Genomic DNA, 25729 nt, shown 5'->3' with positions numbered 1-25729 from the left:
GGTTCATTTATTCTGAAAAAAACTGATGTATTAAGAACAAAAGAATATCTTCTCTAACCTAACCACCCACTCATTGTCAGTCTTTCCTTTTATATTTCTCAAGGCATTAGAATAAGGGTAGGAAGGACTCACAGCCATTACTAATACAAAATGCGAACGGTTTCTCCTATCTTATTTGAAAGGGACAACTTGTATGATTACAGAGTATCTTTTAGATATTTTGGAACATTTCAAATAGTCAATGTGACTTATGAAAATACCAAAACAGATAAAAACAAAAACCAACTTCTAAGTAGACATGGAATACCTGGATTTAGAAGAAACAGTTTATTTTTGGCTAGCTAAAAAAGAATATATTTTTTAAAGGGAATAGAAATTTGATTTAAAAAGTAAAGTCTAATTCTAGAAATGCAAGACTAAAATGTAGCAACCTCATGCTTCTGTTAGGATGCAGTTTTGCATGCAAAAAACTTTTAAGAAGGATGGCATGCTAGACTTAGTATAGAACCGTTTCTCTTAAAATCTTACTTGCCTACACAGTAATGGAGGCTACAGAAGTCAGCAAAGCTTCCAACACCATAAAAGTTTAAATCAGCTATTAGTGAAAGTGAAGAGGAAAAAGGAAAAATAAACTAAGAAAATACATACAGACAGACTTTAGTAAGAAAACTTAAGAGCTAAAATATGGATAAGTAATAAGTCATACAGATTATCATGGTGTTTCTCATCTAACAAAATTCATTGTATAGCTCGAATAACGATACTGTGATATCATGTACAAAATTATTTTAAAAGAATAGCTTTCTCAAGTTATGTGAGGAAATTTTATCATAAATTTAAGCCTGTTAATTTTGAATAATAGGTGTAAGATTAGGAGTCAAACCTTTGAACTGTAAACATGATAAAATAATAATGACAGTACCACTATAATATCCAGTAAAGAGCTCTATATGGAATCACAAGAGATTAAAGTGTTTACTTTTTCTGATCTCCTTTTTAGTAGACTTTGACTTAATAATTTCAGCACATTATAAAAATGCAATTAGATGGCAAAACAACTGATGGGAGATGTCTCTGACACTTTCAATACCAACCTGACAAAAAATGTTTCATGACTGTATCAAGAGACCCAGATAATTCTAGCTCATTTTAAAATGTTATAACATGTAAAACCTAAAAAATAACCTTTGCTCCAATTCCCATGAAAAAGGATTATGTATACCTAAACTGCACATTGCAAATTGTATTTCTAATTTATTAGAACTTTATTATAGGAAACTATGAGTAAACCTTGAAATACTAAAATAAAATGCTATAATAAAAAGTACTTTAACGTTTACTGACTTTTAAATAATTGATAATATATTTAGCTATAAAAAAATACTAGACCACTATATTTTAAAAGAAACACCTAGCAAATAGATGGAGTACAAAAATGGACATTTTGAAAGGTTTTACCCGCATCATTTCATTCTCTAATTGTTTTTTACGATGTAGACGTTGCTGATGAGATTTAAGTACATTTTCTACATGTTGCTCCATAAAGAATTTAAATGCCTGAGGAGAGTAACTTTGAATACGAGATTCCCTTCGCTCTTCATCTTTCTTGTTTTTCCTAACAGTAATAGGTGAAGTTGTAATCTGTTTCTTTTCTTTATCCCCACTATCAACATTTTCATAACTTTTTTCACTCTCATCTTCCTTGGGCAAGCTCAGCTGATCCTCTTTGTTAGATTTATTGATTGATTCATATGGAGGAACAGATGGGTTTTGATGTAGCAGATGTTTTGGATAAGGTGGTGGTGGGCCTTGATAATTTGGAGCTTCAGCAACCGGTGGCATAACAGTCATATTTGAAGTGGTACCCTCAGGAAAAGGACTAGGTTGAACAGATTGAATTGGCTGTGGTATCCAAGAAGGGTGCGTAGGTGCTAAAGCAGTCTGTAGCTCTGGTTTCAATACACGTATGCTTTTCACGGGTTGCTGAATTGGAGCTGGTGTAATAGCAGTGACTGTTGTAGCTGAAGGCTGAGAATTAGCAGAATGACTTGTTCTATTTCCTAAAGGGTTATTAAAAGAATTTGACCTCACTGGTATGTTAGGTTGCCATGTAGGGATTTCATGCCCAGTGCTTGTGGACGACTGAGCTGGAGCAGAAGACGACTGAGGCCAAGTTGTTTGTAGTCCAGGTACACTAATGTTATAAAGTTCCATGTTATGACTGTTTCTATTTGGCACCATCACAGATGGAGGGATATTTCCATTTGTATATGAAGGAGCAGCAGTAGATCCCCCTGTCTGTAAAGCAGAAGGGCTTTGTCCATTAGTTGGGGTCAGAGGATACGGAGGGGGTGGCTGCCGATTCACGGCGCCAGCAGGGACAACATTTTGGTGTATCATAAAATCAGTTTGACCACTACCATTCTGAATTCCAGGTCTCCCTGGTGGAAAATTAAATTTGTTAGAACTTGGCATGATGATTGGTTGTCTGCCAACAGGAACAGAGCTAATGCCTCTCTGTCCCTGATTAGGAGGGTTCAATGGGGACGTGTTAACAGGTGGTGGAGGATAGCCCTCCTGCCAGGCTCCAGGTGGAACGGGGGAGATTCGGGAGATCATATATTCCATGTTCCCAGAATAGCGCTTTGTTTGAGAGTTTGGTTCCCACGAGGGGGGAGGTGGAGTTGTACCTCTTGGAGGAGGAGTCTGGCCTCTTGGAGGTGGCGGTGGAGTGACACTCCTTACTTGAGGAGGTGGTGGGGGGTTCACTCTCTGTCCATTGCTAGGGTGACCTTGAGCAAATGCAGTTATACCAGATCCTGACAAAGGTTTTCCTACATCTGTCTGCGAGTTGGGGCTTTCAGAACGATAGACCACACTTTCTCCCAGTGGTGGACCATGTCTCTGAGGAACTAAGGATTCTTTAGAACCTTTCCAGCTTTGTTTGCGGTTAACTGATTGTTGCATACTCCCTATGGTCATAAAACAGAGAGAGAGAAAAAAACATGTTTTTAATCTCTTATTTTTGAAAATTTTAGCTTGGAATAAATAGTATACCTCCTACATATGCTATTTGCATCACTCTTTTCATTAAAAAGTAGAAGATTCTTTACCCGTATATAAAATGTTTCCTTACTTTAAAAAAATGTTATCAGTTTTTCACTGTGCAGATATACCCAAATTCATTTAATCAGTTCTCTATTGATGGACATTAAGGTTGTTAAAGGCTTTTGCTTTACAAAATCAATGAAAAATTTTATACAGATTTCATTTCATGCATGTTAAGTAAATTATCAGAAGTGGCATTAGTGAACCAAACAATGTGTCCATTTGTACTTTTTTGATGGATATAATAACTAATTCTAAATAAATTTAAATATGGCTTTTAAAACAAAAAAGACAGCAGGGGATAATTAGCAGAATGAACACTAAGTTATAGATTTTACAGAGTCATTCTTTAGTGGAATTACCAAATAAATGAAATAGGCAAGAAAATATGATACAAAAAATTACTTAAAATATTCTAGCCACTTGGAAAAAGATACATAATACATTATATGTAATAAATTTATATAAAATACAATAAAAATAATTTTGTATATAATACAATAAAAATAATACATTCCAGAAGGATTAAACATTTAAGTGTTAAAGATGAAACCATGCAAGTATTAGGAAAGAACAAGTGAATATTAAATTACAGAGGACCTCCTTGGAAGGTCTTCCCAAGTATGACAAAGGTAGAGAACACAGTAAAACGCTAAGAGATCTAAATACATAAAACACTCATCACCATCAAAACAAAACAAACCAGAAATGTCATCTAGGGATAAAATATATTTAATAACACATATGAGAAAAAATTAGTAAATGTTCATAACGTAGTTTAACATTCTTCACCTTGGCTGGGCAGCATCTTGGGTCTGTGACTTCAGGGAAAGTCATCACTCTGAGCAAGCTAGACAAGTCTGCTGGCCACCTTCCTCAAATAGTCAGCTGAGGCTAAATACACCATGTCACTCACCCAGCTTTTACCAGTTAAAACGCAAGTCATTGCAACCCTAGAGCAGACTGCCGCCTCTGTTGTTCTGCACCTCCCATAAAGCTCTCTGTGTTCTCCCACCTCCCACACCTTGCCACAGTTACCCTCTAGACATGCTCTACTCTGTAACCAGCAAATGCTCCTATATCACTAACCTCTACACCAAGCTTTCCCACAACCACCTTCTGCTGACATTACTTTCCTTTCAGACCTTTGCAATTAAGGTTTTCTTCAAAAATAAATTGGCTAAAAAGTGGATGCTACCTCTTTGCTCTCCATTTATCCTTCCAGGTAATTGCTTTCTTTCATACTTTTTAAAAAGCCAGCTCTTTGGAAACTCATGTTACTTAGTATGCTGCGTTCATTCCTCCCACTTAATGAACTCTTACTTGCTCTCCCTCAACCACCCAAAACTTTGGCATTCAGTCTACCCTAAGCCTTTCCAACATTCTGTAGCTTCAACATCCACATAGACTAACCATCCATCACCCTCATCTCTCGGTTTCTTGAACACCTCCCCTCCATTCCACATCAAATATCACTCCCAAGATCACAATTCTAATTTTGATACCACTCATAGCTGCTGCTTTTTCAAAATTACTAATTTAAGGTTTCTACTCTTGGACCCCAACTTCTCCTCATGTTTAACTACTACTGTAACGTTCTTCAACCTCATCAAGCCCTCCAGTGCTAATCCCCTACTTCATCAGTCCTCCTTTCTTTATGACATACTTTAAACAATTTAAATCCATGATCCATCACTTCTTTCTTCCCTCTGTATTCCCTTTCCCTTCTCCTCCTTTCTACTCATTCATTAAATATTTATTGGGCACCTATATGCCAGGCACTGGCTTAAGCAATCCAAGTACACTGCTGAACAAGATAATATCCCTAGCTCCATGGAACCTACATTTTTGAGAGAAGACTGATAATAAACAAGTGAATAAATAAACAAGGTAACATTCAGGTATGATAAATGCTACATGAAAGAAATATAAATGGTGTCAATGACAGAGTGACAGGAGGATAGAAAGGGATAAGTCAGTGGTCAAAAGGTTCCACCAAGGATACATGATCTGAGACTGAGCAAAAGTCCTGAAATAGGAGCTTGCTATTTTCCAAGAACAAAAAGAAACCCAGTATGGCTAGGGAGCAGTAAATGTAGGGAAGAGTGTTATTAGATGAATTATGAGAGCAAGGAACCCATGGAGAGGAGTCTGGAAGGAATGAGAAGCCGCTAAAAGCAGAGGAAGAATATGCTCTGATTAAGGATTACCCTTTCACAACAGTCTGAATTCCTTTTATCTCTGTATCTTATTTTGTACTTGTTTAGTAAAACTCCAGTCAAGGATGATTCCAGCTATCTACTTCATTTCATGCCTGCTTGAGAGGTAATGTAAAGAGCAGATTGATTCTACCACAAATTCATGATCAGCATCATCAAATGGCCTCAGCATCTCCAGTAAATTCTGTTTCTTTTGGTCTCCACGATGATTCTTGCCAGTCCTCAGTGTCTTCGAATTGTCCGCCCCATTCTTCACCCATCACTCTTGGCACATGACTTAATTTTCTACTTCAGAGAAAACTGAAGGCATCAGAAAGAAATTCTTTTCTCTTCTCTATATAACCTAGGCTCATTTGCTCCTGTTAGAGCAAATATTTAATTTCATTCTCTTAACTGGAGTTTTATAACTATCTTTTAAGTATGCCTAAGGACTTTCCTATTGAAAGTAATAATAAGGCTCTCCCTCTGCTCCCACGCAGACACCACTTCCTCAAACTGTCATTTGGTGCTGGTCCACAGACATTGGCCCACCACAGGTAAGCAGGGAAGCTGAGAGTAAAAATTTAAAGACTTACAGAAATTTGACAAAATAATTTTACGTCTGTTAAATGTAATAATGAAATCTTTGGACTTATATTTTGTATATCATTTAAAATTTTAATTTTCTAATAATTGATTAGTACAGTTTATAAAATTATTAATCGGTAATAAATTAAAAACTAAAAAAAAAATCTTCACTGTGGATATGAAGCACTATTCTTACTAATGTCCTCATTCTCTCATAGAAAAAACTTGTCGAAGAACTGACTATACTTGAGTTCTTCATATCCATTTATTCCTCAACTCATTACAATCTGAATTATGCTCCCATGACTGAACAAAAACAAGTTATTCCATGTGTTCTGGAATGAACTGTATCCCCCTAAAATTCAGTAAGTCTTAACTCCCAATACCTTGGAACAGCACTGTGTTTGAAGATAGGGCTTTTAAAAAGGTAATTCAATAAAGTCATAGAGTGGGCCTTATCAAATATGACTTGTGTCCTTATAAGAAGAAATCTGGACACACAGAGAGAGACACCAGACACATGTGCATGCAGACGGATGACAATGTGAGGACTCAGTGAGAAGGTCATCTGCAAGCCATGGAGAGAGGCCTCAAGAGAAACCAAACCTACTGTCTCCCTGATCTGACATCTAGCCTCCAGAACTGTGTAAGAATCAATCTGTTACATCAGCCACCCAGTCTGTAGTACTTTGTTATAGCAGCCCTAGTAAACTGAGGTACCATGTCTCTAAAGCTAACGAGATATTTTCTAGTTCTCACCTTGGCTGACCTTTCTTAGCAGTGTCTGGCATTTTGACTATTCCTGCCCCTTCTTGAAACATTTTCTTCCCTAGGCTTTCAAGACACTAGAAATTTTATTTTATTTTTTTTTTAACTTCCTTTTTAGCTAATTCTTCTGTCTTCTTTGCAGGCTTATCCTTTCCTATAAGCTACTGAGTAACAGGCTTGGTTGTCCATCTTGTCATTTTTGTCCACGTTATCGCCTTTGTGTGACCTATTTCATGCAGGGCTAATATAGGAGCTGTTTTTATCTAGCTCCCCACTTGACATCTTCACTTAGATAACTCAATGAGTCTAACTCAACATTATGTCTGCAGCCAGACTTATCTCTTAGCATTCCCTTTGATAATGTGGTACATCACCACCCTTTTATTTTCCACACCAAAAGCCTAAGAGTCATCCCTCTCCAGCATCATCCCCCATATGTAATCAATCACCAAGACCTTGTCGATTTTACTCTTCCCATCTCTAATTCATTCATATTTCTCCACTGCTATCACCCTAGTCCAGATTACCTTCATTTTCTGTGAACTACTATATCTCTTATCAAGTCCATCCAGATACTCTTACTTCCTCTCTTCTCTGTTCTTATCCACTTGGCCATCTTTTTGAAACACAAATCTAATTATGTCATCACCCTGTTTGAAACGTTTTCATAACTTCCTGCTGCACTTAGGATAACATCAATATGGTCCTGCCCAGTCAGGCCCCTATGTAGTTTTCCAGTCATACCCCATACTTTTGTTTTCAGTGCTCTCTAGCCACTTTCATTTCTTCTAATGTGGTATCAAAACCTGCCAAACAGGTCACGCATAACGACACACTTCCTCACTAAACCCATCCCCATTAACCTTTGTCTTTCTTCAAACAGTGGCTCTATTATCAGTGTCACAGGAAGGTTTTCTTTGATCTCCTTGATTAGGCCAAAATCTCTCCATTATATGAGTCCACAGCACCATGTAACTTTCCTGTTTTCATTCATACTTACATAGTTGTAGTTCTACATGTATTTGTGTGAGTATTTGATCTTCCTTAGTAGAATGTCAACTCTACAAAAGGACAAGAACTTTATACCCAATGTCAAACAAAGGGCAAAAAACAGTAGTTCATCAATAAAAATTTGAATAAAAGAAAAAATGAATAAATAAGGCCTCTTATAAGTCAATAAAAAAGACAAACACAAGATTAACAAAGAATTAAAATGCCAGTTTAAAAATAACCAATAAACAAATGTTCAGCCTTACCACTGATCAAAGAAATGTGAATGTAAAATGAGTCTTTCCACAGCCATTAAATACATAAAAATGATAATACCTAAGACTTAGAAATATAGATATTCTCATATTAAATTGGGAGAATATAAGTTGGTACACCTTTCTGACAGTAAAATCTAAGAGAAACCTTAAATTTTTGCAAGTCTTTAAAAATTTACTTTTACAAAATCATTAGGATTGCACAAATATTTAGATACCAGAGCATTTACAGCAAGGCTGTCTACAATGGCAAAAAAATAAAAATAAAAATAAAAGGAGAAAACAAAGCAAACGTCAAAAAATGAGACTGGTTAAATAAAGTATGTGATAAATCTATTTTAATGTAGCTATTAAAATCAGTCCATTTAATAATAAGGAAAGTTATGCATGGTATATTAAGAGAATGAATTAGGACTTAGTATGACCCATTTTTTGCATAAACAGTAAGAATCAAAATAAGTTCGCAACTAGACTGCTGCCTATCAGAATTACCTATAGAACTTTAGGGTCCATCCTATAATTCATTTCAGCATAGTATAACACTATTATCCTAATTTGAGACTTTTGTTTACTATGATGCTTTTAACAACTTCTAAGACTAAAGATCTGCTATACTTAAATATTTTAAAACAATGCTATAAAATAAAAGCCTAAGGGAAAAGTCTGATTAATCACCTGGCTTCAAGCTGGCATTAATAGGTCTGGCAGCTGCTGCACTCATCTGCTCCCGTCGAGGATCTTGGTAACTCATTTTGCTAATAAATTCAATTGCAGCTTCTATACTTCTGTTGTTGGTTTTCTGAAGAGCTTGTATAACCATATCCTGGTATGAAATTTGAAAAAAGGAACAAAATTTAAGTCATAATTAATAAGAGGGAAAGAACACTATGAATTCCACTAGACAAATCCATAATTATGAATAGGCTCCCAAACCATAATATTCATGTCTTATTTGTAAAACTACTATAAAAATCCATACATTCTCAAATTACTAAACAAAACAAACCCTCAAATCCTTCAAATATTTCTTTAATATTTTCACCTCTATGTAACATATCACTGTTTTCTTCTAGAATTAATTTCTTCCAGGAACAATCACAGCAATGTGATTCTGATTATTACTCATTCTTAATTTCATTTTTATATAAACAAACAGACTATCAGACTGTTAAAAGGTATCATTGAAAATACTGAAAACCACTTTTTTGTATTGTTAAAACATTTTATTAAACACCTTTGCTACAGCATTACTAGTAAAAGAACTATGTAGTTCTGGTTCCTATCCTCCTAGAGCTTACATTTTCAGAGAACTTTATTTATAAGAACATAAATATAGGAAAAATGGTGGAAGAAAAACATTTAGACTATATATGATTACGTGAACACTTTAGGAGGCTAGATGATATGACAGAAAAAGCAGAGTTTGGAATCAAACAGAACTGATTTGAGTTCCAGCAACCCCACATTACTATGCTTTTGTTTTTCATGCTTAGAAGCAAAAATACACTCCAGTGATTGTAGATTTATATGCCCCACTTCAGAACTGTGTGAACTTTGGCAAGTTATTTAACATTTCGGAGCTCAATTTCTTCATCTGTAATAGACTCACAGAACTGATGTGAGGATTAAATGAAAAAACATGTAAAAGCACATAAGCATAGTGCCTAAAGCTCAGATGTGGGCTGTCCTCCTGCTCTGCTCCTAGTCATTTATGTTATATGTAAATATAAATTATGCAGTAACATGCAGAAAGTATACTGACATGCATTTTTCAAGAGGTAGGCAGCTACTTACTTGTTCTAGAGGATTCAGTATTTCGAATAATATTTTTAAATGAGAAATGGCTTAGTAAGACTCATGGGTGAACAGGCTACTGATAGATGATCCTGCTATGTGAAACAACTGGAGACGAGTGTGAGACCAAACAAAAAAGGTAGTGGCAGAACCGTGTTGCCTACTCAAGATCCATTCTCCCTTCCTTGGAAAAAGTTACTGATTGGGTAGAAGTTTTCCTTATAGCTGCAGTGACCATAAAACCACCTGACCAATGAGATAAAAGCAAAGATTCTGAAAAAAAAATGTCACTATCTCTGCTTTAGGCACTATCCTGTTTCCTAGACAACAGATATGCCATCTGTGCTAGAGCATATTGTCACCAAGAAGAAAAATTCAAGAAACTCCTAAGAGTCATTGGTTCTGAAATCTTTAAGAGGCCAATGCTAGCTATATAATCTGAGTAACTATTTTGTTTAAAGCATTGTTTGGATTTTTGTTAAAAGCAACCCAACCCAATCCTTAACTGATAGAAAGGTATGGTGTGTTCACATTTTATGTCAATCAGGCTTTGCAAATTTGTAATGAAATACAAAGGAATTAATAAGTCTCACTTTATATGCAAATTTAAAATAATATAAGTCACCCCAAATTGAAATTCACCAGGGAGTCCTTAAATTTAAAATTGCTTAAGCCAACTGAACTGTACCTATATTTATGTTCTTATCACACAGCAGTGCCATCTCAGTTGGTAAGAAAATTGGCGCCCATGAATCTTTTCTCAATATTGTGGGAACCATATTCTTGTAAAATGCACCAGAATTTCAGCCTGTGATTCTAGGGATAATTTATGCTGGCTTTTATTTTTCAATATTTATTCCTATATGTTAAAAATATTTTTAAATCAGTAACTTTGGAGTAGAAGTCTTATGTGATAAGAAAACATTATGTCCACATTACTATGCTTTTGCTTTTCATACTTAGAAGCAAATACACTCCAATGATTGTAGATTTATGTGTCCCAAGAATGCATCAATCCTATTTAACATTTATTCCCATGAGGAAATTAATCTTGAAATATTTGAGGTTTTAATTTTACAGAGCCCCCCAAAAATATTTTCAAAAAACTAAAACTATCTTGAACTTGGCATAGCGAAAAATAGATTAGAGCTTAAGAAATGATATAAATAATAAAGTGAAAATTGGATAAGGATTTTCAACTGCTAAGGTGGGATCTTGAATAAATTCTGCAATATAATGAGAAGCTATTAGAATTAGTGATTCAAGGACGTAGCAGAAGTAAACTGCCATATTCTTTGTATCATCGTGGGTGTAAATAATACAATTTACTTGGACAACTGAAGATTGATAAATGTCTAAACGCTTTTAGTAAAGATTCCTTAAGGGGTTATTAATGTCATAAGGTGACAATTTTGAAGTGTGTGACTGTAATAAAGCTAACATATCTTGGTACCGAAAAGCAATTATTGTTATTATTGCCAAAAGATAAAAGAACAGGGCACAGATGAACGCCTTAGATTTCTTAAAACTGTCTACATTAGGAAGAATTTTTAAGTTCCTTAAAGATATGGAACATGTTTGATTAACTATCCTGACTGATGAGTTCACACATACATATCAACTGAGGTAACTTATCTGACATAACACCTTACCATTTAAGAGCCTTTATAGCTGTGTGGTTTTCTAAACTCTCCCTAGCAATATATAAAAGGAAAAAATAAGAGCAGTGATTTAGCTGTGTCTTTATTCTTCACTTTTTGGCTAAAAGACTGGGAAGAAAGTTCAGTATTCTGGAGAATCTCCATTCAAGCCATTTCCTGAATCCTCCAACTACTAGCCGAAAAAACATCCCAGGTCCTCTCTTCCTCTCTGTCTTCTCATGCAAATCCGATATTTTTAAAACACTTATGCATAAAAATTATAAGAATATTAATCAAATGGATTAATAGAATGAGCCAGAAAGAATAATCTTTTTTCTTCCTAATTTAATCATATATTTCCCTTTCACTATAATGCAAACTTAGATTTTCATTTTTAAAATATAGAGATATCTGCAAATGTGCTCACCAAAATATTAACGATAGAAAAGAAGAGTTAAGGGTAGTTATCTTTGTCTTGTGGAGCTAAAGGTAACTTTCAGTTTCTGCTTTATACTTCTCAATTTTTAGTAGGGAACAGATATTACTTTTATAATCAGGAAAAAAGTTCCTATAATTTTGAAAAAAAATTAACACTTGATTATTCATATTTACATTTTCCATGGCCAATTTTCACCTAAAATGATTTAGGCCACCTAAAATATTCATATAATGTATGTTGTCATGAATTACTTTTACTAATAACAAAATATGATTAAATATATGTGCTATAAAAAACTTTTTAAATAAGTTCTGAAAATAAATATTAAAAACTTGGCATAATTAACATGAATTGAAATTTCACTAAAATAAAACTTTGAAATTCTTGGAGTTGAGCAACATGTAAATTTTTAGTTTTTGCGAATTTCAGATTTGGGCCTGAGAGTGATATAAACCTAAGTGCTTAATGAAACCCCTGATATTTCTTCTTCTGTACTATAAACTTAAAACTTCCTATCCTTAGAGCTGTCATTTCTGCAATAGCCATTTAGCTCACCAGAGCTCCTCTTATACACAGATGTCCTTACCCTGCCTTCACCTGTGGCTTCCTTCAACTGCACTTCCACTTTGACTTTCTGGTTTGACCTTTTAAATTCCAGAAACCAGAGAGAAAACTAAAGAATAATTATTGTGTTTTAATAATTTATGGAATTGTGAACAACATTCTTTGCTGATAGAGTATACAAATCTGCATACATGTTAAATTCTCTCAGAGGAAACATTCAAGCAGGAGACCACTTAAAATGTGTTACTTAGTACAAAGTAAAAAAAAATCCTTTCTCTTGTCTTTTAAAGTTCTTACCTCATCAAATCCAGCAGCTTGTAAATCTTGAAGCATCTGTGGATTAACTTCTGAAGTATTCCGGCTTGTTTCATTGGCAAATGGTTGTAGAGAGTTTCGAATTTCCAACAAGGCTTTATGATGAGTCCCAAATTTAGGTGGATTTCTGACTTGTCGAGGATCTTCAATTGACATTTTATTCACGTTATGCTCAGCTTTAATGGCATCGGATGGTTTGGATAAATTCCTAAGGGATTCCCGAATTTCTTGCAACATCTGCCGGCTGCTGCCAGTATAGTTACTGGCAGGAAAGGTCTTAGGCCTCATTTGTCTATATCCTTCTGGCTTTTCACTCCTCTTCATGAAAATATCTCTATATATAACCCACACACAAGACTTCTGTAAGAGCTACTTGATAGATTCAGAGCCTTCTTGAGAAAAACTGAAAAAGATCCTTTGCAGAAGTTCGCAGGAATATTAAAATTCTTTACAATTTAAATAATTAACCCTATAAAAGAAAAAGATAAGTAAAAGCTATAAAGTGATTAACTGATAATGCAGTATCATGAATTGGGGGGGGGGGAAATTCCACTCATGTAGGAGTTAGAGTCCTAGGTTATAGTTCTGGCTCCACTATGGACTACTCTATGACAGAAACAAGTTAGTTAACCTATCTGTGCCTATTTCCTAATCCATAAAATTACCTCAAGTAGTGGTTATGATGATAAAAAATAATTTCAAGAGTGCTTTAGTAAGCATATAAAATTTATACAAATGCAAGGGATTACTAAGTGAATAATTAATACAACGGGCAACCTCTCATCAACTTCACCTAGCAGCTCCAATTTTAGATTTTACAAATTAGACTTCGAGAATAAGATTTCTTTAGAAAAAGGAGTATTGTTGCTTTAAAAAGGTCTTTAATCCACTAGCCTTTACTCTTCAAAAACAGATACCCAAAAACAAACTGCCCAAACTGTGGACTGGGACTCTAGAGACAGTACACTTATTAATAATGGGATGGAGAAAAGACCTCTGAGGACAACATGCCCTATTCTTCATTTAATGCATAAATGTACATCCAAAGTCTACTTACATGTCCTCACTGATAGAAAATCACTAACTCAAGAAAGCCATTTCATTTGTAATCTACACAAACTGAGAAATGTTTTCTTTATGTAGAGCATGATGAAACCTCACTCAGTGCATGCTGACAGCCTGTTACTGGGCTGATGCTAAACAACTTTGCCTATACCCTTAGCTAACTATCCGAACAGCTCTGTGAGGTAGGTTTACTATCTCTACTTTGTAGATGAGGAAACTGAGGTTCAGAAGTAAAATAGTTTGTAAGTGGTATACTAGGATGTGAAACATTGATAATTTGATAATTATCATCTACTGGGAGCCTACTTCTGTTCTCATTAGCATAATCACCACTCCTGTTACATAAAGATGTCTATAGACAGGTATAGATATCTCCTTGTCACTTAGGTACCAGCCCTGTTTCCTCAAAGACCCTTCCCTGGTCACCTAATTACCCTGTTTTACTTTTCTTAAACATTCTTATCACTATCTAAAATGATTTCACTTGTTTTCTTGTTTATCGTCTATCTCCCCTCACTGAAATAAAGCTCCCTGAGAGAGGACCTTATTTGTCTCTTAACCACTGTCTGTGCACCACCTGTATCAGAACCTGGACCACAGTGAGTACTCAATGAACTCATATGTCGAACAAATGAAATAGACATTTGTCTCCTAAACATCCCCAGTTCCTTTAGCTGTTCCCTAATTCTAGTTATGCTCTTTTGGATACACTCTAGTTTGACCAAAAAAAAAAGCACAGCACTTATAATGGAAAAACAAAAAAATTATTCAAGTACTTGTTAATTATTAGCAATGTGGACTTGGGTATTTAATTCTCTCAACAACTGTCTTCTAAGGGACAAAATGGTTGGAGTAACAAGATTTACCTTACAGCTTGAACGAGGTCTAAGACAAACAATGCAATACAATTAAAGAAACAGACACATAAGTGTCTGAAGATGTAGGATGTTTCTTGCAACACTATCTATAAAAGCAAAAGATTACATCAATCTAGATGCTCATCAATAATTTTTCCAGTAATTCATAGTATATTTATATGTGATGAAGCAGCTGTTAAAAAGAATGATGCGGTTCTTTCTAAATGTACTGACATGAATAAATATATTAAGTAAAAAAGGCAAGCTTCAAAACACTACATATTAAATAAAGCCATTTTCTACTTTAAAATTAGATTCTGGTGATGGTTGTAGGGCTCCGTAAATATACTAAAAACCACTGAACTGTATACTTTAAATGAGTAAACTTCATTGTATAAATGATATCTTAGAGCTGTTAAAGTAAGCCTTCAGTTCTTAAAATATTTATGAACATTACTTATATGTACACATACATGAATATCTGCAGCAGGCCTGACAGGATAAATTCCTGAAGCAGACCACCAGAGGCAGTTTCCTGATGACTTCACCTCAATTATCAGTACTCTCACCGTACAATTGCTGAATTAGTTATAAATCAATCAAATTCTACTTAATATGCACATTTCCCCATTTTGTAAAAACAAATATGATGAAGTTTGTCATTGTGTTACTGAAAATTACACATAATCTGTCTATAATATAACCCGATCTACTGATAATTACTTCATATATGAAATTAGGACAGCTTGTGCTTTCATGAAAAAAGATGGACCCTAATGATAAGTATTTTTCCCCCTAAGCCTTCCCAAAATATTAATAGCTTACTAATGAATTTTTCTAGATTTAACATTTAGCTCACCAGTCTAAAATTGGCAGAATTCACCTTCTCGCCCTTTTTGAAGTGAAGATATTTTCTATTTCTGGTTCTGGAACCTATCATTTCTCCACGATGAAGCATTCACAATAGTGGTTGTGTGATCTCACATGTTCTCTTAGTATTTGGGTTGCCTTTCATTTTTAGCAGCTAGGCATTCTTTTAGTATCTTATGAGTTTCAACTGCTAGCTAACCATCATTTTGTTATTCTTCCCATTTCCAAGATCATTCTTGGTAGAGAAGGGGAAAAAAAAAAGCATAGTTTTGCTTCTGTCAGGATACAGCATTTCCTTCCATGCCCCTAAGAGAGGACCTGGTAAGCAGCAGGCTGTGCAAAAAAATCTGTTGAACTAATAAATGCAGGTGACTTATCCTTTCTTTTTACTTTTAAGAAAATATAATGCTGGGTGTTTTTCTAATTATAAAAAGATGCATTCTTATTAAAAACTTCAAATACTATATAACTATGTAAAGTAGAAGTCCCTAGTAATTCACTTCCCTCAACAGAGATAATCAGCTGTTGTAGGCTAAATAATGGCATCTCAAAAAGATATCCATCTCCTAACCCCTGGGATCCACAAATGTTATCTTATTTGGAAAAGGGGACTTTGAAGATGTCTTCAATGACCATGCAGGTCATATTTTGAGATGGTAGCTCCACCAAATGGAGGGAATGTGGGTCCCTAAGCCACTGGATGGCTTACTACTGACCCCCACTGGACTTTGTGTGAACAAGATAGGAATCTATTAAGTCATTGATATTTTATTTATTTTAAACCACAAAAAGGCCTAATATTATTGTGGAAGTAAACAGAGACTAACCCAAACAAGAAGAGTCTATTTATTCAGAGCTTGTTATGTCAAGGGAGTCAGCCGCCGTCACTTGTGTTGGCAGAGAATCAAAGGCAGGCAGGGAAGTGGAAAAAATTTATACATAGAAAAAAAGGGAGAAGGATTCAGGTGTGCCCTGATAGTAGGTTGCTGCCAGAAGAAAGCGGAGGCCAGCTAACTAGAAGCGGGCACCCTATGGAGAGCACATTTGGCTTTCTCTGGTTGGTCTGGAGTTGAAAGCAGGCACTTACTGACCAAGACCTGACTGTGTGGGCCTATTACTACTGAGGCGCTGGTCAGAGTTCTGTTTTCATACATGGTGTGGCCGTGGCCTATTTGTCTCTCATTATCCTAATACCTAGAAGCAAGGTGCTGCTACAACAGAAAACTAATATTGGTACCTAGAAGTGAAGTGCTGCTATAACGAAAACTTAATATAGATTAGTGGTCAGGATGAGGGCTTCAAAAAAACTGATACTGGGGGCTAGAAAAACGGAGAACCATGTTTTACAGTGGCAAAATATCTGATATAGCTATTGCCTGTTATAACTTATATGGTGACAAAGAGCCTACTGAACTTGTTCTATGAAAAGTGAATCTTAGAAGTGAATGTTGGCTGTTACTGGCTATTTGGCAAAATATTATAAATAAATGATAAGGTCAGGAAAAAAGCAGCTGATTTGCAAGCAGAAATAAAAAGAAACAGAAAGAGTTCAGAAATGTAAAGTTTTACAGGGCTGGAAAAGCAGCTTGCTTCTAGACTCCAAACAGGAGGAGATGGGATTAAAAGGCCTTGAGCACAGATGCCCACAGGAGCCTCTTAGCTAACTAAAGTACCTCAGTGGTAAAAATCACGAGGGTATGGCCTGCCTTCAAATAACCAACTAAGAAGAAAAATGGGAGTTCTCAAACCTTTGGATGAGGTTACTAACATATGTGAACTTTGGTTATGGTTACTGACACATGGAATTGACTGGATCTAAACACATCAGAGGCTTATAAACTTTAAGGAAACCATGTTTTGTTAACCATTCAAGCTCAAACTAAAATTTTGACTATTCAAAATTTGACAGCCTTGGGCTTTCAACTTTTATCAGCAGTAATTTTGTTGAGAAAGATGTGCACCTTCCAAAGAAGGAATATCCCCGCAAAGCTTATACTTTATCTGTGGCAAAGGATGATATCTGAAAAACAATTCCTAGGAGGCCCTTGGAAAATAATGGCGACGGGTCACAGAGAACGATGGATGAGAAAGTTCCTCCCAGATAATAGAATCAAAGTCTAATCAAGGACTCTTTCCTACCTCCAGGGCTGGTTGCTTTCACAAGATTTGCCTGCAAAAATTTCAAAATTACTATAGATCAAGAATTGCTGCTATCTCTCATTCTTCTCCTTTTCTAATAGTGGTGCTTATTTTGGCCCTCCCATCCTTGTTCTACCATTGTGTACTGTGGTGAGTGAGTGGGAAACTGAAAGGGAGAACAAAGATAACTTCACAGGTCTCTGGACCAAGAGGAGCCATATCCAGACCTGATGGAGAGATTACTGGACATAGGGACCACAGGACCTATGAAGATAGCTATTGCTACTTAGGGTCCAATATGCTATCAAAAAATAATATAATACTATGAATGTCTTTCTACTACAGTAAGGAGTATTTTCTTGATTCTAAGATGCATACTTTTCTATATTCTAGTATTTCTAAAATTGAGTATATCTTAAAATCAAGATTAAAAAGTCTGCCAACTCCAAAGTAGCAAAGTTCTAAAATAGCAGACAATGCATATAGCTAAATAAATAAAAGGTGAAATTTCCTTGTCACTTCAACTGTATTATTTTCATTGGCAGCAAGCACTAGGTATGGTTGAATCTAGACCCTTGTTTAACGCTCAAAATGTACTCAAAAAGATTCCACTGTGATGTAGCATTACAGACTCAGAAACCGTTTGTCACCCAATTGGCAATGCAATTAAAGGCATAAACAATTGCCAAATGTAGACAAAATGACAGAATCCTCAAAGGTGAGAGAGGCTCTTATGAAGCACAAGCACTCAGACATGAAACATCTGTCAAAACGTTTTGAGTTATCTTCAGAAACATTAATTTTCAGCAGTAACTCACTCATCTAAGGGAAAAAACAAAACTAAGCAAAAGGAAGACAAAATCCTGTATTCAATATGCCTCAAAATTATATACTCAGCCATAAAGACAAGAGGTTCAAGACAATTAGCTAGGGTTATCAAAAGAAGTATGTCACCATGATGTTATGTGTTAACTACCCAAAGCCCAGAAGAGTCAGAAGAATCACATTCTGAATGTGAATAAAGCTGAGATTCCATCCTGACTAAAAAAAAAAAAAAAAAAAAAGTATGCAATTGAATGATTAAATGTATGCTACTAAAGTTTAATAAAAACTATATTTATTTTCTTTCTCGTGAAAAATTCTTAATAGATGGTTTGCTTTAGACTTAACAGTGTCTCAAAACTGAAAATATGACAATTCAGCCTTATCTTTTTAAACAACTATATACTGAATTACAACATGTGGATGTATCATAATTTATCTATTCCCTACTACAAGGCATTTAGGTTGTTTCCAATTTTTTTGCTATTATAAATAATGGTAAAATTCTAGTTCTAAGGGTGGGTGGTGAGTTCATGGAAGTTCATTTTATTATCATTCATAGCTTACATGTGTATAATATATTCCTTGTACATATCAAAATTAGATAATAAAAAAAATACTGCAATAAAAATTCTTGTGCACAGACCATCAAGCATTTCCCTTAAGATAAATTCCCAGAAGTGGAATTGCATACTTAAAATTCTGATACTTACTGGCAGATTGCCTCGCAGAATGGTGTGCTAATTTACAACCCCTCCGACAAGGTATGCTCAACACTGACATTAACAAATCTAAGTAATCTTTGTTAATACAACTTGTAAAAATTCAAAATAAGAGACGTTTTAAAAGAACTCTACAAGGCAAAACAGTTTACCTCTTTAACCCATGCTACAGGTGCCAGACCAGTCTTCCTAATAAACCCTTCTGTTCATGTCACTCCCTATTCTGAACATTCAATGATTCCTTTAACTTAGTGGTTGAAGAAAGAGCTCTGGAGTCAAACGATAGGAATCCCAGTTCTACCACTAACTAGCTGTGTAATCTCAGCAAGCTGTGCTTCAGTTCCTTCATCTTCAAATGTGGGCAATAATGATCCTACTTAATTGGGTTATTTTGAGAGTCAAATAACTTTAATATGTGTTAAATATATTAGAATAAGTGTTTAGAATAAGTGATCAATTCAAGAAATGTTGTTATCTTACTTCTTTCCACTATCTTACCCAGACCTCCCACTCTCCCTGTGTACCCTAACCAAGCCAAATTACTTGTTCTCAGCTAACATACCTTGTGCTTTTCTATTTTCATGCCCTTACTCATCCTGTTTATTCTTCTTGGGAGAGCTCCTGCCATATTGCTTGTTGAAACTACACCCAACCTTTAAGTTGCCAAACGCCTCTTTCACGAAGCTTTCATTAAACTGTTGTTATCCCTCTTCTCTGAACTCCAGATGCACTTTACATGATCAAATAAAATTTGGTTTTGCCCTATTCTTGTACTTGCCTTATTTTTCCTACCAGATTACAGAGTCATAAATCATAAAGTGAGGTGTGTGTGTGTGTGTGTGTGTGTGTTTGTTTGTTTCTTCCTCTCCCCAGATAAGGAAATGGATCCAGAAAGGGAAAGTGGCCTGCCTAAGGTCATGTGGCCAGCTAGCGGTTGTGCTAGGAATGGACTCTACACATCCAGAATCAGCCTAAGGCTCTTTTTATCATACCTACATCTTGAGTTTCCCAAGAGCAGGGTCAGGATTCACTCATTCTTTGAAAGCACACTTAAATTGGTTGGACTGAATAGACAAAAATCTCCACTACTTTGAACATTCTGATCTTCATCAAATATGCAAATGTCAGTAAATCTAAACAAATATTGTTGGTATCTTGTCCAACTTAGGTACAAACAGGTATCATTACATAAAAAGATTTCAGAGTATTATCTTGGGTTGAAATAGGTTTATAAAAAAGATGGCCTGTCTCAATGCTGACTAAATCAGTTACAACAGCAACAGTAATATGCACTGCTTCTTTCTTAGCAGCATAATCATAGTTGTTTAGACAGCAATATTCAAGAAATCTCTGCAAAACGACATTTTCTTCAATTTGCTTTCTAAGAATGAACTAATCAAAAGTGAGGACAATCACTGTATTTTATCTTCATGCGAAAAATCAGCTCCATGTCTACTTGATAAAAATGTTGTTCGATGATGAAATAATTTTTGTGGTCTACAAAAATCCCCCACTAATCTAAATCTAACATCTAGAATAAAAACTAAATAACCAGAATTGGAACTGTTCCAGGGCCATATTTATATAGAACATCAAGGACTAGCATTAAAAACAAAAGCAAAAATAAAAACTCAACCTATAGAAGGAAATCCAGATGATATCATACCCAAAAAAATGTAGCAGAAATATTTTATTTGCTTTTAGGGAGTGGCAAGACATGTTCAATAAATATTCAAGCATGGAAAGACTGCACCTTTCCCAGTAAGTACCATGATCTAGTTTCTTGCAGTAGCAGCTGATCAGAGGAACACAATGCTACTTCTTTCACTGTTAAATCAGTCAAATTCCTCCACTGCCTTAGGGAATCAACTAGTCTATTTTACTTGTCTGTCAACTTACTAAAGAAATAACTTTAGTTAAATCACAGAAGTAGGTATCTTAGCAGAGAACATTTATTCTAATTATAATAAATAATTATATTCCTACCTTTTCTTCTTCATGGAGGAAATCTGATAAAGATTTTTAATCTTCCATAAATAATCCATAAAGGCCTGACCTCAGACATTCAAATCCATTTCCCAAACTGCAGTGGTACAATATTATTTGTGTGTGCAACTATATTTCTCGCTAGATTTATGAATAACTTCTACATAATGGCATACATTTTAAATCATATTAACATATAGGTCGACAAACATTAAACTTTCCTCCCTTAGAAAATAACAATTGCAGAATTCAGAGAATGGGGTTAAAGCAAGTCACCTGAGAGTCGTTCTTAAAGATACAAGTTCTTCTTGCAGTTCAATAATAAAGTGTTCCCTTAATTTTCTTTCCTTCCTTTTCTGTATTTCTATACACACTCCTACTCCATAAAGATCCCTCCATCTCTCCCACCCTTTCCAACTATGGACAGTAACCTAATATTAGAGTGGACTGTAAACAGAAATTCTCAGGATTTCTTCAAGGTATATTCAGAATCAGGTCCCTCTAGGATGCAAAGAACAGGAGCTCTTTGACTGCAATTTTCCTTCAAAACCACCTTGCGCTTTCCTTCCTTCCTACACGGTTAACCCTGCGTGTTGCAGACAGGGGCGGAGGTCGGAGACAATCGCCGCAAGGCCTCCAGTAAGGCAGGCTCTTCCCAGCCTAACCTGCACCTCCAAGGCCGCAAAGCCTGGGGTTCTTCATCCAGCCCCGAGCGCGGCCAACCCTCGCTTCCCCAGGGCAGGGCTCATCTCAAGTCCACGCAACCAGCCAAGATAGGCCCGCACCGGGCCAGGTCGGCCTGCCCGTCCGCAGCAGCCCCTGGAGCCCCGCCAGCGGCGACGGGCGTGGGCCCGGGCGGCCACCGCCCCGCCAACTCGGGCTCCGATGGAGAGAGTGAGCCCCACCCGTTACGCCAGCCCCAGACCTACCTGCAACAGAGTGCGGGTCTCCTGGACAGCGACCGCGGGCCGGAGGGCGGGCGCCGACGCGATCGGAGCCCCTCCCAGGGACCCCAAGTATTCCCGAAGGGGAAGGGCGGGGAGAGACGCTGGGGGGGCTGCCACGGGCCAGCGCGGCCCGTCGCGAAGGTCGCGGGGACCTGGCTCTCCCCTTAACACTAGGCCGCGGTCGCTGCCGCCATTTTGCCTTCCACTCGGTGTCGCCGCCGCCGCACTCCGCTACAGGTTTCCCGGATGTGGGCATTTCCCGGCGTCGCTTGCGCGGGCTGAAGACTGGGGGCTTCTGCCCTTCTGGCCGCCTGGCGAGAGCGCCGCCTGCGGCCTCCCGCCCTCCGCCGGTTCCTCTGCGCCTTCGCGAGCGTTGCCCCGCGTCGCCCCCGCCTGACGCTGTCCCGATGACTAGCCCGGGTGGATAGGACCAAGCTCTCGCCCGCCCAAGCCCACGCATCTACTGAAGTCTCTCTTTTTCTAATTGAGCTCTTTCTTTGGACGGATATAGAATAAAGATGAGCATCTTAATGAGTTGCTCTTTGAAACGTCGTTGTGGGCATCAGGCTTCGGGATTTCTAGCGGCTTTGAAATAAATTAATTTTTACTTAGCACTCTTTACCCCGGTAAATCCATGAGTTTTAAGTATTTTCTGAATCAGTCAGATAATCTTGAACCAAGGAAGAATAACGGAGTTGAGAGATTTTTATTTGTCAACCAAATCGATAGAAGAGAAAGTCATTATTGCTATAATTGGAATAACGGTGACCGTGAGAAGAGGTTTCATTTTTTTTGTTAAATTGAATTGGAAATTTGGGATGGACTCATTGGGTTCATAATGTTTATAAAGAGCGCTTTTGCTAATTATGCTTCTTGAAAATATATGCAGCCGGTATTTTCAAATATCCCCTTCCGTAATTTCCTACTAGAGGCTATTAACATTTTTTTGAATTAACTTTTTTTCGCTATTAAATTAGTTACTGTCTACTGTATCCAGAATGTGAAAACCTCTGTTAAAAGATTACATTTTAAGAGCACTTGGTTGAAAATCTGTGTTCCACAAGCACAGTTTGTAGGAGAGGAACTGACCCAAAGTGGGTCTCTTAAAAGCCCTAGGTCTTAACTTTCCTTCTATGGGAGACTAAGTAATCTCCAGGGTCCCTTTCAGCCTCAAAATTATATGAATTAGATCAATCTAATATGTTCACATGCCTGCTTGCTCTTTCCAGCATTATGTATATGGAATAGCATATTACCCCTAGAGTCTTGTCACCTCTATCACCAACACATGGAACTTCTTCGCTTAAGTTTCTCAATGAAGCGTAAAGGGGAGTATCTCCATAGACCACCGTCTTTGGGAAAATTCCTAGATAATTCAAGGAGCTTGATGAATTGCCCTTTTTAAGACAAGGAGGTTTACTCTTGTGAAGTAAAGGGACAGAAGGGCAGGGAAAGGAGAGGAGTAATCAGGAGAGAACTAACAACTTACAAGGTGAAAACCTTGCTAGAGGTGCTGAACTTCTGAGAATGGCAATATCTGCCATTGCATTTGAAGAGCTTTGTATTGCAGTGATGGAAAACCCTTCAGCTTTCTCAGTTCTTCAGTGCTTCATAGCAGTGGTATTTTTTGGTTTCGTTTTGTTTTTTATCAACATATGTAGGGTCAAAGTTCATGCTTGGGTGACTAGAAACCTGCAGCACATGTGGAAGAAGTATGGAGACCAGTTGCCCTGAGAGCGTCAGCCCTCCCAGGAATTCATACAATCTTAGGGGAAGGCTCTAGATTACGAGCAACTCACCCTTAGTAGTAGAAAGCTGTGTTCTACTTTCTTGAGGGCAGAGACTCTATATAAATTATACGGAATTCTGAAGTAGTAGAAAGCTGTGTTCTACTTTCTTGAGGGCAGAGACTCTATATAAATTATACGGAATTCTGAACAGATTTGTCTCTTCTCCCCCATTTATTCATGTAAGCATTTCTATCAATGCGGACTCATGGATATTTATTTTATATTTTAGGTTTTTTGTTTTTTATTTGTCGAAATTTTTCCAGCTTTGACTAGTGGGAGCTCTCCCAGTTGGCTTTGTCCCTTTGATATATTCCCATTATCGTGGACTTTGTAAGTTTATTTTAGAACTTCCTTACGTTCTGGCACTACAAGATGCTCTAATTGATCATGTGTATTTCCTACTCCTCCAAGGAGCCCTGGTTCCTTTTACTGGAGAATAATATTAGAAACTAAATCTGGGTTCTAGGCATACTCATTGCTATTGGGGTATCATTACTTATAGGCAAAGAAATTTTTAAATTTAAGTTCATTGGCAAAGAAATTTTTAAATTTTTCATTCCATATTATGCAGGGGCGAAAACTTTTGTTGTGCCTATTATTTTACAGTCTAGTATTAATTACAGTTTAGCTTCATTTATCTATGGCCTGCACAAAAATTGTTTTGCTGGTGAATCCATTTCTGATGGTTTTATTAAGCTGGACTGTCAGCTACTTTCCCCTAAAGTCCAGTCATGACAATTTGGAACTGAACATTAGTTTATTTTTAAGTAATTAAAAATTTTTACATAATCAGCTAGATTCTAGTCATTCTACTTCTCCCATCTCACCCCACCCATCCTTTCATTGTTTCTCCCCTCTTTGTACACCTCTAATAGAGTGAGGTGTTGTTGGGAATTGTTTTGATGCTAAGAAGAATGTAATCTAGGATGTAGCTGTTAGTTGTTCTACGTTGCCACTTAACATTAGTCATGGTTCAGAATGATGCAATGAAAGTTGAAATAGTTGCACGACATAGTTTGGATCTCTCTGGGTTTCATATCTGTAAAACAAGAGCACTGCTACTGCTTTAGACCATCTAATTGGTCTGAGCTATATACCACATTGATAGCATAAGCTTAAACAAAGGCTTGATACAAACTACGCTAGTGAACCCAGTATGCTTCTTGAGCAAGATTCTAGTACGGCTTATTAAAAGGAAATTTCCACAGTACTATGGTATTATTTATAAAGGACGAGGAATTTTTCAGTTATGCCGAGTTTTTGATAGGATGATAGCATAACAGATATTTTCTCACAATAGCATTGTGAACAAGGTAAATGGGGCAGAATGTCAATAGATTGGTTTATAAATATTTCAGTGACTGTATCCAAATACCAATGAGTCATGTGTCACTGATAATTGAGAAGACTCTAGCAGTGAGCCCAAGCACTTTAGTCCACTTATCTCCTGACCAGTGGGTTGAGAAATGTAGAAAGCATGCTGAGCAATTTTGAAATACTTAGCTTCTACAGAAAAGATTCAAAGGAGATTGTTAATTTTTTCCTACACAGAAATAAAACTTTTCTTAGAACAGGAAAAACAGACCTATAATAAAGATCAAAACCATCTGCATTAACTGAAGAATATGGAAAGTATGGCTTAGGAGTGTCATGTGTGAAGACCGAAGGGTTTAGTTCAACTAGTCAGCAGTCTCATTGAACAAACGTCAGAATTATTAAAATAAGCTGATAGCATTACAGAAGGTATCGTACAAGAATCAGGATGGTAAGATTTGTCATACTCTCAGTGAGGCAGACACCACCTAAAAATTGATTTTAGAAATCACACTTGAAAAATGGCCTTTGGCAAATG

At 36.6% G+C, this 25729-nt stretch overlaps 1 protein-coding gene across 1 annotated transcript in view; it reads right to left on the bottom strand.

Annotated features, from left to right (window-relative positions):
* LATS1 (large tumor suppressor kinase 1) overlaps nt 1-22459 on the bottom strand; it is a 46034-nt gene extending 23575 nt beyond the window's left edge. Inside the window, exons 1-4 of the mRNA XM_006915329.3 lie at nt 22070-22459; nt 12662-13148; nt 8603-8750; nt 1459-2972 (exon numbers count right to left, since the gene is read on the bottom strand). Coding sequence (XP_006915391.1) covers nt 1459-2972; nt 8603-8750; nt 12662-13003 — 2004 coding nt within the window. The 5' untranslated portion in view covers nt 13004-13148; nt 22070-22459. The remainder of the gene's footprint in view (nt 1-1458; nt 2973-8602; nt 8751-12661; nt 13149-22069) is intronic.
* Nucleotides 22460-25729: the final 3270 nt, after the last annotated feature.

Source organism: Pteropus alecto, unplaced genomic scaffold (genome assembly GCF_000325575.1).
Source record: "Pteropus alecto unplaced genomic scaffold, ASM32557v1 scaffold185, whole genome shotgun sequence".
Classification (NCBI taxonomy): domain Eukaryota; kingdom Metazoa; phylum Chordata; class Mammalia; order Chiroptera; family Pteropodidae; genus Pteropus; species Pteropus alecto.
Note: the sequence above shows the minus strand (reverse complement) of the source record. Positions and strands in the feature narration are given on the sequence as shown.